The 13,067-nt window shown below is 35.7% G+C and overlaps 1 protein-coding gene across 1 annotated transcript in view; it reads left to right on the forward strand.

Moving 5' to 3' along the window:
* The window catches only part of LOC140203277 (ankyrin repeat domain-containing protein 26-like), a 127,517-nt gene that overhangs the window by 87,335 nt on the left and 27,115 nt on the right, over nt 1-13,067 (forward strand). The window contains exons 22-28 of the mRNA XM_072269292.1: nt 496-709; nt 1,672-1,855; nt 3,439-3,573; nt 4,494-5,459; nt 6,290-6,442; nt 8,372-8,544; nt 9,340-9,433. Coding sequence (XP_072125393.1) covers nt 496-709; nt 1,672-1,855; nt 3,439-3,573; nt 4,494-5,459; nt 6,290-6,442; nt 8,372-8,544; nt 9,340-9,433 — 1,919 coding nt within the window. The remainder of the gene's footprint in view (nt 1-495; nt 710-1,671; nt 1,856-3,438; nt 3,574-4,493; nt 5,460-6,289; nt 6,443-8,371; nt 8,545-9,339; nt 9,434-13,067) is intronic.

A 13,067-nucleotide genomic window follows, 5' to 3' on the forward strand; every position in this document is an offset into this window, starting at 1 on the left:
CTATCATTTTGGATCTCCCCCTCCCCCTCCCACTTCCAAATCTCTTACTAACTCTTCCTTCAGTTAGTCCTGACAAAGGGTTTCGGCCTGAAACGTCGACTGTACCTCTTCCTAGAGATGCTGCCTGGCCTGCTGCGTTCACCAGCAACTTTGATGTGTGTTGCTTGAATTTCCAGCTTCTGCAGAATTCATCTTGTTTTAGATGTTAGTTCTACTTTATTTTTCTTTTCTCTATTCATAAGGGCTTTACAAGAAGCCTGTATGAAAATATCTTTTAAATTAAATTTTTAAGTAATATTATAATTTCAGTAATATTGTATGGAAAAGGAAGACTGCAGAAAAATGTTGAATCATAAATGTTCATGTAATGAAACTAAATCACATTTTAATTCTGTAAACTATTCAAACCAGTGTGCAATATATTGCTAAATTTTAATAATCGATTTTAATAAGCAAAATTGATTCAGTTTTCTAACAGAGTTTGTCCCATGACAGACTCGGTAAGTTTACTGAAAATTGAAAATATGGTTCAGGAATATGAAAGGGAATTGAAACGAAAAAGGAAAGATTATGCCTTGCTCGCAAAGCAAGTGAAATATCTAGCGAATGAGCGTAAAGAACTTGGTCAAGTATTGATGGAAGCTGGAGATAAGAAATTGACACTGGAGTATAAAATAATGGAGAAGGATCTTGAAGTTAAATATTACAAGTAAGTTCTTGCTTACTCAATTTTAAGTATAATCTTGTGTTTTTGATGCATCTGTATTAAATGTGAAATTATTTTTCAAAAGTATTCATCAGTACAATAAGTACATCATGTAGATACGTCAGTACTCGAAATAGGTGGGTTGGTATTATGCATGAAAATAATCAGTATGCAAGTCTGACATTGATTTTGATCCCCACTATAAACTCCATTCCTTGACTAAATATTACTTGTCATTCTTTGTCATCCTCTTGAAACCAAGCAAGATTGTTTGATACCTTAAATTTATGTTTCAGAATTGAGATATTCTACAAGATCATACTACCTGTTTACATCAGTTGTAAGATTTTGTGTCTCCTTTCATCTTTGACTGAAGCCCTCATTCATTAGTTACCCTCAGTATATGCTATTACAATGCTTCTCTGTTCTACCTGCACAGCATGTCTTTACCTAAAGCTTTTATGTATCGTAACTTGAATCGGTTCTATTACCCCTCTCTCCCCGCTCGTCTTTATACTGGCTATTTCCCCTCCTCACTCTGTCCTGTTGCAGGGTTTCAATCTAAAACATTGACACCTACTTCCACAGATGCTGCTTGATCTGTTAAATTCCTTTTGCAGTTTTTGTTTATTTGTAGTCTCTTGTACCTCAGTTCACTTCTCTCCAACAAGAATGCCCACTGACTTCTGTAGCTCCAGGCCTGATGATAAAGATCTCTTCCTTACTTTCAAATTTCGTAACATGCTCATGCCTCTAAAGCTATCAGCTCTGCATCTTGATTTTTGCAGTTTTTCAGTTTTGACATTTGTACGTCTATGCTTACATTTGAAATGTATCTGCTGATACTCATATTAAAGATGAACACAAAATTTGTGATGGTATATGCAGGAGTTACAATGCATGTAAATATTCTACATCACAGCATGAAAAATACCTTATCAGATGTTTTTTTCTTCGAAATGAAGTTTCAGGATGAAACAAGAGAAGGAGAAACGGATAACTGCAGAAATGTTGTTAGAAAAGAGCTGTGAACATCTTCAGAGAAAGGAATCCCAGTATTGTGAAGAAATCCAAGCAAAACATAAGTTTGAACAAATGCTAAGAAACCTGGAGATAGAAAGGGACACAGTGATGAGCAATCTGAAAAAGGTTGACACAATTAATAATCGCTATGTATGTTAATAATTGTCAAGTATATTCAGTCAATTTAAATATAGAAGGGTGCAAGAGACTGTTTAAAAAAGAAACAATAATGCCTATATTATCTTCTCACTAGTACTATTTCATAAGGACTCCCAAAAGTATTCAGAAAGCAAAATCTTCGTTGTCCATGATAGATAGATAGATAGATAGATAAAGGCATCGGTTAGTCTTGCGAGACCATGGATCTGTGCCTGGAAAGTCTTCACTCTCCAAGGTGCAGGCCTGGGCAAGGTTGTATGGAAGACCAGCAGTTGCCCATGCTGCAAGTCTCCCCTCTCCACGACACCAATGTTGTCCAAGGGAAGGGCATTAGGACCCATACAGCTTGGCACCAGTGTCGTCGCAGAGCAATTTGTGATTAAGGGCCTTGCTCAAGGACACAACACGTTCCCTCGGCTGGGGCTCGAACTCACGACCTTCAGGTAGCTAGTCCAATGCCTTAACCACTTGGCCACGTGCTCACAATGTCCATGATAATTACAGATACAAAAGGCTGGGTATTCAAGAGTATGAAACATCTTTGGATACCAAGAGGCTTTCCGTTATTTACAAGCCACAAGTGCAAAATAGAAATAGGACATTGAGATACACAGCTTTGGCTGAGAATATTCAGCATCTGATGTATTTATTTATTTTCCAGCATCTCTAATATAAATGTTTGAAATGCCAACAACAGGTGAAACTTGATCCCATCCCAAACAGAAGAATTCTATCCACCAATTTAAACCTTTCTCTCCACAGACAGACTGATTGTAGCCTATACAATCTTTTTGACAACACCTCAGCATTTCAACCACCTGTTGACATTTCAGCAGGAACATAGGAAATGTGGCCAACTTGAAGTTTCCCTTCTAATTATGCTGATTTGGAAATATGCCATCCAACATGCACCACTGCTGGCTCAAAACTCTGGAAGTGCATGACTGCCAGCATAGTGGAAGTAGTTTAAACAGTATTCATCACTCATGGAGGCAACTCAGCTCTAGTTTCTCAATTGCATTTAAAAAAGTGGAATAAGTCTGGACCTCACCATGGTAATTTAATTCACATGAAAGAACTTTGTTTAAAAAGTCAGGAGAATCAGCTAAGTTACACCCTCCCAGTTAAATATGTGTCCCAAGATCTACAAGTCGAGCCCCTTGTGAGCTAGCATCACCCCATTTTTCTTGTTTTAAAATGAAACAAGAGAAAGCACTCCAGTTTGGATGATGAAGTTATTCTTATTTTCCTATTTGCCTGTACCTAATCACTGCCAAGAATGGACTTCCATGAAGAATAAGTTGGCAAGAATACCCATGGCCCATCAGTGCTTCTTATACTTTCTTTGGTGAGTTGAAAGTACTCATTTGGACATTACAGATAGAAGACAACCTTGAGCCATGTGTGTATCCATAATTACAGAGTTATCAAGGTGTGAAGGTCTGTTCTAAGACTGTTAATAAAATGAATGAGTAGATATTGTACTTATTTGTAAGTGTGAAGTTAATTTAGATTTTTAAAAATAAAATGTTACTCTTAAATATCTTTAGCTGAGTGAAGAAAACAAAGAGTTACAAATCCAATTAAACCAGGAGAAAACAAAATGTGAAGAGATTCTGAACAGGCATCTGCACAATCAGCAAAAGATTGCTGAAGAAAATAATAGGACTGTACAAGAAATAGAGGTATGTAAACAGTGAGCACAAAACTTGAGAATAGGTAACATATTTTGCTGAACCTTGTGTAATGTACTTTTCTGAGCATGAATCTGCATCTGAGAGAGAACCCAGGGCATTCTTCAGTAGCTTCCTTTTGGTTTTCACTACTGAAGTTCCAGGTAGAGGCTCAGGAATACCGTTGCATACAGATGTAGAAAGGTTCTTGATTGCTGTTCCGTAACAATTTTGCTTTACCAGTCAGAGTTCTTAGCCCTAGGCTATACCCCCGAACCAGGACCAGTGGACCCTTTGACCTGTTTGGCATGGGTGACCCTCCCAAGAGTCAAAGTATAAAGCCCTGACTCCAACCAACATAGATCTCTGAGTCATTGAGGCACGCAAGCCTCCAAACCCAACCCTTTTGGAGGAGAAGGTTAAGCATTCACTATAAATTGCCCCCTGTATAAGTGGGTGGTAGAATCTGGGGTAAGGTTATGGGAATACGAAGGGAATAAAAATTATATTAATGTAGGATTAGAGAAAAATTAGCATTTAAGGCCAATGCAAACCGGGCAGAAGGGCCTGTTGCTCTGCTTATGTCTCTCTGTAGTTCAGTTCAATCACTATAATATTTATAGAATATCTAGAATAATTCATCATTTCTATGTCAAAACCTCTCAAGCTCCAAGTTATCCATGGCATTGAACATACAGATCCTATAAAGTAGTAATAAACCTGTGGGTATGCACTTTTAATTGTTAGACCATTTTAGAGGTCACTTGCAAAAGAATACTAATTGAGATCATAGAGCAGATCTGTGGATGGACTAAATTGGTCAATGATCCTTTGATGCTTAGTAATAAAAATGTGCTTATTTCTATGTGTAATAGGTATTATCTCTTGGTTTATTGTTTATTTTTCTCATTGAACAAATCTTTGTTTTGAAGCCTCTTGCTCAATGTGACAATCACCATAATGAAGAAGCACTGATGGAACACAATTGTACACTACAGCAGGAAGTTATTGTGCTCAAGCGTGAATTGAAATATTTGTGTGAACGCCATCAAGAGGAACGGGAAAAGTATATGGAACAGATTGAGACTTTAAAAGTAGAGCTTGAAGATACAAAGAAGGATTTAAGAAGTAGTGAAAATAACCTAACTCAAACAAACTTACAGTATAATAGTCAGCTGAATGCCATGAAAAGTGAAGTTTTATTGCTGACTTCCAAACTTGAACTTCTTGAGACACAAAGAAAAGATCAACAGAATGAGAAGGAATCTATTCTTTCACGTTTGAATGCAACAATTCAAGAACTGGAATGTAGTCAGAAGGCCAACTGTGAATTTAGACAAATACTTCAAAGGGAACGTGATGAATGGGTTCATTTAGATGAAAAAAGAAATAATGAAATATCTAATCTTCGTGCAATCAATAAGAAAATGTCACATAAATTAACTAAAGAGGAAAGAAAAGCCAATGATTTAGACAAGAAATTTCATCATGCTAAACTTTCTCTTGCTGAGAAAAACTGTATGCTTGAAAGTGTTCAGAAAGAACTGAGGCAGTTTCAGGAGCATGTAACTGATCTAGAAAAAACAAATAAAGTGGAAAAAGGACAGTTAAGCAAACATGAAGTTTGTCTGGTATCTTTACAAGAGAGACTAGCCCAAGCTCATAGTGAAATTACACTGTTACGTCAACAGCTCGAAGATGCACAAAACAAAGTTATAATGAAGGAAAAGGTGGTTACTGATGTTCAGGACAAATTCAGTAATATACTTGCTACACTGCAAAAAGATAGTGAGCAGAGGATCAGTTTGTTGGAGAAAAGAAATGAGGAGTTGCTGAACAAGAACATGGAACAAAGCGAACAAAAAAGCAAATATGAAAATGAAATAGATGTAAAAGAGGTAATGTTAATATTTCAAGAGGTAATTAAATCTTTATTTCTGTAATTCAGCTTTCCTTTCTGCTTCCCTGTTTGATTAGATTGGAACTAAAGGCTTTCTACAGTAAACTTCAGATAGAATAGTCATCAATCTACTTTTGAAAGTGTTTTGTCTTTTGATGGATTACTATGCTGTCATGTTCATTAAGCAATGGAAGAAAAAAGATTGGCAAAATGATTTTCTCTCACAATGTGGAACGTTGTGTTCCGTAACGGTTTGAGTAACTGAAACTAAAAATGTAAAGTAAAAATGATTTAGGACTACCTTCATGTCCCAAAACATTTAATAGCTAAGGGTGCTAAGGAAGAACTGTGCAGCAAATAATTGTCAGATGCAAGCAAGGGCCAGTTTTCACATATTTGTTATATAAGCAGCAGCTAATAAAATATACAATTGACATTTAATGATTTTTTATATTTTTAGACCATGGAGATGATTATTGCTGTTTTTCAAATAGTGCCATGTGATCCGGTTCACCAGCCAGAATCACCATCTTGGGATGCAGGTGGCACTGGTCGTTTGTGTTAATACCAAACTTGAGCATGAGCTTTTATGACTCGGTAGTGAGAGTACTAGCATTTACCTCTTACACTTTCTTCCATCGTCTCTAATTTTCTCCACTTCCTTTCCTTTAAAGCTCTTCATAACTCAGATTTTACCTATACACTTGGACAATATTATTTCAGTATTCAATTTTATCTGATGAAATCTCTGTGATGCATTGTTGAAATGGTTTTTAATATTAAAGGTAAAACATGAATGCATTATAATATTGGGATATTCTCTTTTAGGCTTCGTTCAGACAGCTTCAACAGGATCTTGCTGATTCGCTGAAAAAACTTTCTATGTCAGAGGCCTCTTTGGAAGTGGTCACACGTTCTCGCAATGAAATAGAGGGTGAGAAAAATCATTTACAGAAGCAATTGCATAGATTGAAAATTAAGGTGAGTATGAACACTGTGAAGGGGTGATATAAAATTAAATATAAAAATATTATTTCTGTAATAGAGGGATTGATTTGCTCTTAAGAGCAGCAAATATATAAAAATGCCCAACGTAGCAAGGAAGGATCATTTGTAACTAATTATTATTATACTTAACACTGTACAGTGTAGAAACAAGTGCTGCTTTTGCATAGCACAAATTCACTCCTATCCTCCTATTCTATCCTTGTATGTCTCTGCATTCTTGTATTTGCCTTAGTTAGATTGAGATGCATGTTCTCATCTCTATCTGAATAAATAAGTTTTTTTAAATTATCTAATTGATTTTATTGCTTAGAAGCCTCAAGAAATGAGATCCAGCAGCATATTGTTCATCTTTTCCTAATACGTGTAACTGGCAATCTGTTAGGGTGTATTCTGGAGTTAGGATATATAGTAAATAACAACTTCACCAGCAACCAATCTTTAGATGTGAATATGGATTGTAGATTGAATTTAAAATACAGTCCTGAACAATAGTTTTCCTGGAGCTGTAGACTGGAGCCGATTGCAAATCAGACAATGCTGATTAACATTCATTTTGTGTGTCTGGAAGGTGTGAAAACTGTAAAGGAAGCATTGTGGATAGATTGTTACTATAGAATTGTCTGCTGTTACCTTTGTCTTTGGCATATAAAAATGTTGTGTAATATTGGGCCAGGAGGCCTCTTCCTCTAGAGATTCTGAAATATGATGCCTGTTGCTTGTTTTTGTTGAGTGAGACACTTCTACATCCAGCAGCTTCAGTGTCTCTGCAGTGACTGTGTTCATGATACACACAATCTATCTCTGATGCTGTCCTGATTCTGCATCTTCTGCCTTTCTTTACTTTATTATAAAGTCCCTTTATGATAAAAAGTATTTTATCAGAAGTATTTAGTAATCCAGATCCTTTGACACTTTAACTCATATGGGTTGCTGTTATTTCAACCAGCACTTCTCTTTTTAAAACCTAAGATTGACTAATCAATGTTTTTGATTTCCAGATGTATTTTTTTAAGTAGGGGTCTGAGTTTTTTTTGTTTCATTCTTAAGCTCAAACGTCCATTGGCACTTGGAAATGTTCAATCTCTGACAGGTGTTATCATCTTATTTCAATTGTAATATTTGGAGACCAGGACCACTAGACTCAAAAACAGTGACTTTCCTAAGCAGTTAGTTAAGCTGATCAACACCTTCACCCACTAACCCTCCCCTCCACACCCCCCCACCTCTAGTACTTTATAATTTTCTGTTAGTCACCTTGCGTACAGACAGAAAAATTGTGCCTAACATCACTTTGTAGCCAATCTATGTATATAAGCTACCTTATATATTTATATTGATTGTGTTTTTATTATTATTATTGTGTTTGTTTTCTATTTATGCTGCATCAGAGCCAAGTAACAATTATTTCATTCTTCTTTACATTTGTGTATTGGGAATGAAATTAAATAATTGTGAATCTTGAATTTTCTCATCTTCAGTGTTACTCCCACTGGATACATTCCCTGATTAAAACTACAAGATTGTAATAATTAATTCATTATTATTTGACCATTCTCCAGTTTTCAACCAGGTCATTTCTATATATCGCAAACAGCTGAATTCCTGATGAGTTAACAGCGCAAAGTGTAAAGAATAATTTCTTCTGAAAAAAGATTGAATTTAGCACCAAAATAATAATTTGCCTAATACTGCCACTTGTAAATTCTGAATTATCATTAGGAGAACAATTGAGACAAAACTTGGTTGCAGCATTTTCTAGGTGAAATACCTCAGGGCTTCTCCAAGCATGCCGAGTAATGGGATGGCTTTTATATAAATATAGTTTTTAAACAGTATTTTTCTTGTTTAAAAAAAAATCTTATTTAGATTATGAGCATTAAATAGAATGTATTTTCCTTATAGTTAGAGGAGAACAAAGACAAAAACGTGCAATCAAAAAGGGAAATTCAGCAATTGGAGAATGCTTTGAAAGAGAAAGAATATGAGATTGCAGCCTCCCAGAAAATTCAAGAAGCCTTTTCAACCTCCTCACAAAGAAATGAGGCTAAAAAGCATCTCGAAGATCAGATTCAGAGGTAGGTAATAATACTTAGAACATTGTAATTAACATCAGCAAAGATTAATGAAAGGTTCTGCTTGTCATTCTACTGTTACAATCTGATAAATGGCTTCATCAAGTGTTTCCACTTTGAGCATAGTAGATAATCTGTTGCAAATGTGCATTAAATTTCAGAATGCTAGCTGTTGTAAAATCTTTCATGAACTCACCCGTCAAGGTAGTGTTTTAGAGCACAGTTTGAAAAGATATATCATACTGCATTATTCCATGAATATTTATTAATAGTCTCCTGAAAGTGTTTCATATCACAAAAAAGGAGTCATTTTAATCTGTTTTATGCAAACTCTAGTAGATTGACATTAAGTAACTGTACAATTTTCCTTTAAAGCAAGGAATACTTTTAACTAGTTTCTTAGTAAACGTAAAGCTTTAAAATGTGCCTTTCAAGTGCCATTATGAAAGTAACTCTTTGACACTTTGTACATGAGAACTAGTTGCAGAAATTTTCATTTATTTAATGTGGATTGTAATCATTTATTGTTTGGGCCAGCTTATAGTGCAGAAGTTTAAAATTAGCCCTAAAAATGAAACAAATGATTTGTGGTGAATATAATTTAAATTAAAATTCCTTGGCCTTTTGATAGTTTAGACTGGATGTGGGTGAATCATGCTAAATGAAAAATAAGGGTGTAATACTCTTGAACCTTGAATTTACCCACATTTATGCTTCTTTAAACTTGGTGAATATATCAATTTATTATCATTATCTTAATTTCTGTGAGCTTCTATCATGCCCCGATTATTGTTCCAGGTTAGAGATAGAGAATGCAGAATTAAAAGCTGCTGCAAAAGAGCAAACAAACAAAGCTGAGTTATTGGAGAAGGAAATTAAAGAGTCCCAGTCAGTAAGTGTAAACTCAATACCATTTCAGTTTATTTTGAATGCATTTTTCAACAATAGTCTTTTGCAACTATGTAATGTTTTGTTGTATTGATGTCACAGTGGAAGCATTTAGGTACAGCTATTGGGTATGGAAAACATCTAAGCTTTGCTACACTATAATTTCAGTCTGTTTCTGAAAAGCTCAGGTTGCACATCATCTGAGTTTTGTTGGCTATTGTACATGCAGCGATGCAGTGAAATGGGCCTTGGCTGTACTTGTATTTCCTTTCGGCATCCTCTGTTATCCTTTGAGTGCATGTGTCATGAGCATTCTCTGATATCCATTATAAAAGTATTTTATCTATAGTATTGGCCTTCCTAAGTGAAGGTTCTATAAAATCGGAAACCATAATGAAAGCATTGAGAAATTAGTGAGGGCTAAAGAATTTTGTGTTTTGAGACTAATCCTCAGGCAGGTCTGAGAGGAAACCAACTGATTGAACGTTCTCTTAAACTCAGTGGCCACTTTATTAGGTACCATCTGTACCACAGTACCTCATACCACTGAGTGTATGTTGGTGGTCTTCTGCTGCTGTAGGCAATCACTTCAAGGTCTGACATGTTGTGCATTCAGAGATGCTGTTCTGCACACCGCTGTTGTAGTACATGGTCATTCGTCAACTAGATCCAGTCTCGCCATTTTCCTTTGACCTCTCTCATTAGCAAGGAGTTTTCACCCACAGTTGGTCTAAACAACAACCGAACCTCTTGACCAATGCATGTTTTTATGCATTGAGTTGCTGCCACATGATTGATCAGATTTGCATTTACAAATGGGTGTACTTAGTAAAGTGGCCACTGTGTGTCATCATCCCACAGATCTAACACAATGAAGACTTCCCCAAAGGAGGTACTGTATAATTCAGAAATAGGAGGGTATATTCCTTGTTTTATGTTCAACTTTTTAATGCTTTTTTGGTTCTTGCAAATTTCCAAAATCACAGTAAGTTATTATCCAAAAGTGTACATTTCCTCAACATAGAACTATTATTTCCTATTTAAGTTTCTACCAGTTTTTCTTTCTAAATTTACAGTATTGGGATGCAAGAAAAGCATAATCATCTATTAAGTATCCCAGCTCATACTTTCTACTACTCCTGAAAACTGCAGATTTTCCAAACTACTCATTCTTAAAAATGAACTTCTTTTCCGTAATGTTATTGAGTTGCCTCTGGAAATGTCACGCAAATGACTGTTTACTCAATGAGATAGATTTTCAGTTTTAGGATTCCTGAATTCTAAGGAGTTGCAGGTTATGAATGTGTAGTTCCATTCTGTCAGTGTTCAGATTAAGTAAACCAGCATTTCCTTCTAAGATACCATATTCATTTTAAGTTTATGATCTCATAATATCAACTTCACTTAAGTATCATAGGCAAGACTCAGTTTGCCTCTTAGAGCCACAGCTTGTAATGCCATCTACTATCCATTGAAATGGTGCCAGTCAAAATAAAATGCTAGTCAATTCTGTAAAATGCCAACCCCATACAACTCAAACACCTTGTTAAATTTAAATTACGACTCTCTTTGAGCCTCGTCGTGGAATTTCCCATTCTTGCAGTACTATTTCATCCCAGTTAATGTTAACTGCTTATAATGATCTATGATAATTGAATCTGCTCACCTTTGGAAGGCCAAGTATTTTTGAGAAAAGGAGATGCAAGGTAGTCCATTCCAGAAATGTACTTGGTTAGCCCTGCTAAGACTCATATAAATTAGAATGCATAAGTTTAAACTATAATCTGGGAAATTGCTTTATCAAGTCAACATTAAGCACGTTTCCTGATAGCTAATATATGGGTTATTGTTGTAGAATATTGTTATAGAGAATTGATTGTGGAAGGCTGTTGGACAGATGGCTACAGTGACACATCTAAGCTGTTATAGCAGTGTTGCAGATGAGAAAATGTACACTGTTGAGAAGATACATTAGTAAAATTTAAATCTTGATTAAAATTCAATACGGAGAATACTAAGTAGGTGAAGCCATCTTAGTCACGATTTCAAACGTCTTCACACACGTTTCTAGAAGCAAAGCAATTGATTATAGTATACTTAAGACTATAAGAGATTGGAGCAGAAGTAGGTCATTCATCAAGTCTGCTCCACCATTTCACCCTAACTGATCCATTTTCACTCTCAATTTCATTCTCCTGTCTTTCCCCATAAACTTCCATGCCCTGTCAAATCAAGAACCCGTCAACCTCCACCTTAAATATACCCAGTGACTTGGCCGCCACAGCCACCTGTGGCAACAAATTCTGTATCTTCATCAGCCTCTGGCTAAAGGAATTCCTCCTCATTTCCATTCTAAATGGACGTATCTCTATTCTGAAGCTGTGACCTCTGGTCCTAGACTCCCCCACTATCAGATTTGATTGGACCGCCAGGAAAAGCTGAAAGGCTGTGAATGATACTATTTAAATCTTTCACCCTGGCCTGTGTGTAGCCTCCTCTCTCGATTTGACTGGGCAGCAGAGAAGAGCTGAAAGCCCACCTACATTGCCAAATATAGAATTTCAAATGTAGAATGCTTTATCATTTTTTTTATCCATTAATTGTATATTTTTATCTCATCTGAATGCTGGAAATCTTTTACCAGTGACATTTTTCCGATAATAAATTCTGAAAATAGTTGATTCTAAAGCAGGTTGTGCATGTTGTATGGTGTTGTTTGTAGACCTATTGGGACCAAATTAACTATTATTATTCACACAGAATTTAGAATTTGGACTTCAATTTTTGGAGAAATATTTAAGGCTATACTTGGTTATCTAATGCATGTGTTCTCATAGGGTTGAAAATCAATTTTATTTTTCAGCCTTTCAGAACTAAATCAGGTCTCTATTTTAATTCATTTTTGTGGAGCTTGTATAAGAATATAAGCATTCTACTGGAAGTCATAAACAGTTTTTTTTTGGGAGGAGGAGAAGGGTCTTCAAGTAATGGTAGATAATATTATAAAGGAAGATTTTGTGGAATGGACACGATGTTGGAAACCAGTCTAGTCACTCTTTCTGAGCCTGACATTCATAATTGCTTGATTGTTGACAATATATAATGATACAGAAATATAAAAAAGTAACAACACCTTGATAAACACATGAAATATCCTTCCTGTAAAATAGTGGGGCACTGGGTCTCAATAGCCACTCTGGGTCCAATCAGAGGTGCATTTGTTCATTTTCTACATCTTTCTTATAATCGCAATCATTACTGGATACTAAGAACATTAAGTACAGCAGAGGCCTATCCCGTCAGCGAGTTGCTCGATAGCGATTGAACCGGATTAATGCAAACTGGTTTTGAGTTGTCACCTGAATTTGTTGCTCATCATTTTGCCAAGACAGTGCACAAATCAGAATCAGTTTAGTGTTACTGCCATATGTCCTGAAATTTGTTGTTTTGTGGCAGCAGTACATTGCAATACATAATAATAAAAACTGAATTACAATAAGAATATATATAGTTTAAAATAAGTAGTGCAAAAAGAGAAAAAGTAGAAAAGGTACATCTGTAGAAATTCGTCAGCATCTTTGTTGCCATGTCAAATGCCCTCAAACTCCAAATGAAATACAGACGCTGCTGTGCCTTCT

The sequence above is a fragment of the Mobula birostris genome, chromosome 9 (genome assembly GCF_030028105.1).
Source record: "Mobula birostris isolate sMobBir1 chromosome 9, sMobBir1.hap1, whole genome shotgun sequence".
Taxonomy (NCBI): Eukaryota; Metazoa; Chordata; class Chondrichthyes; order Myliobatiformes; family Myliobatidae; genus Mobula; species Mobula birostris.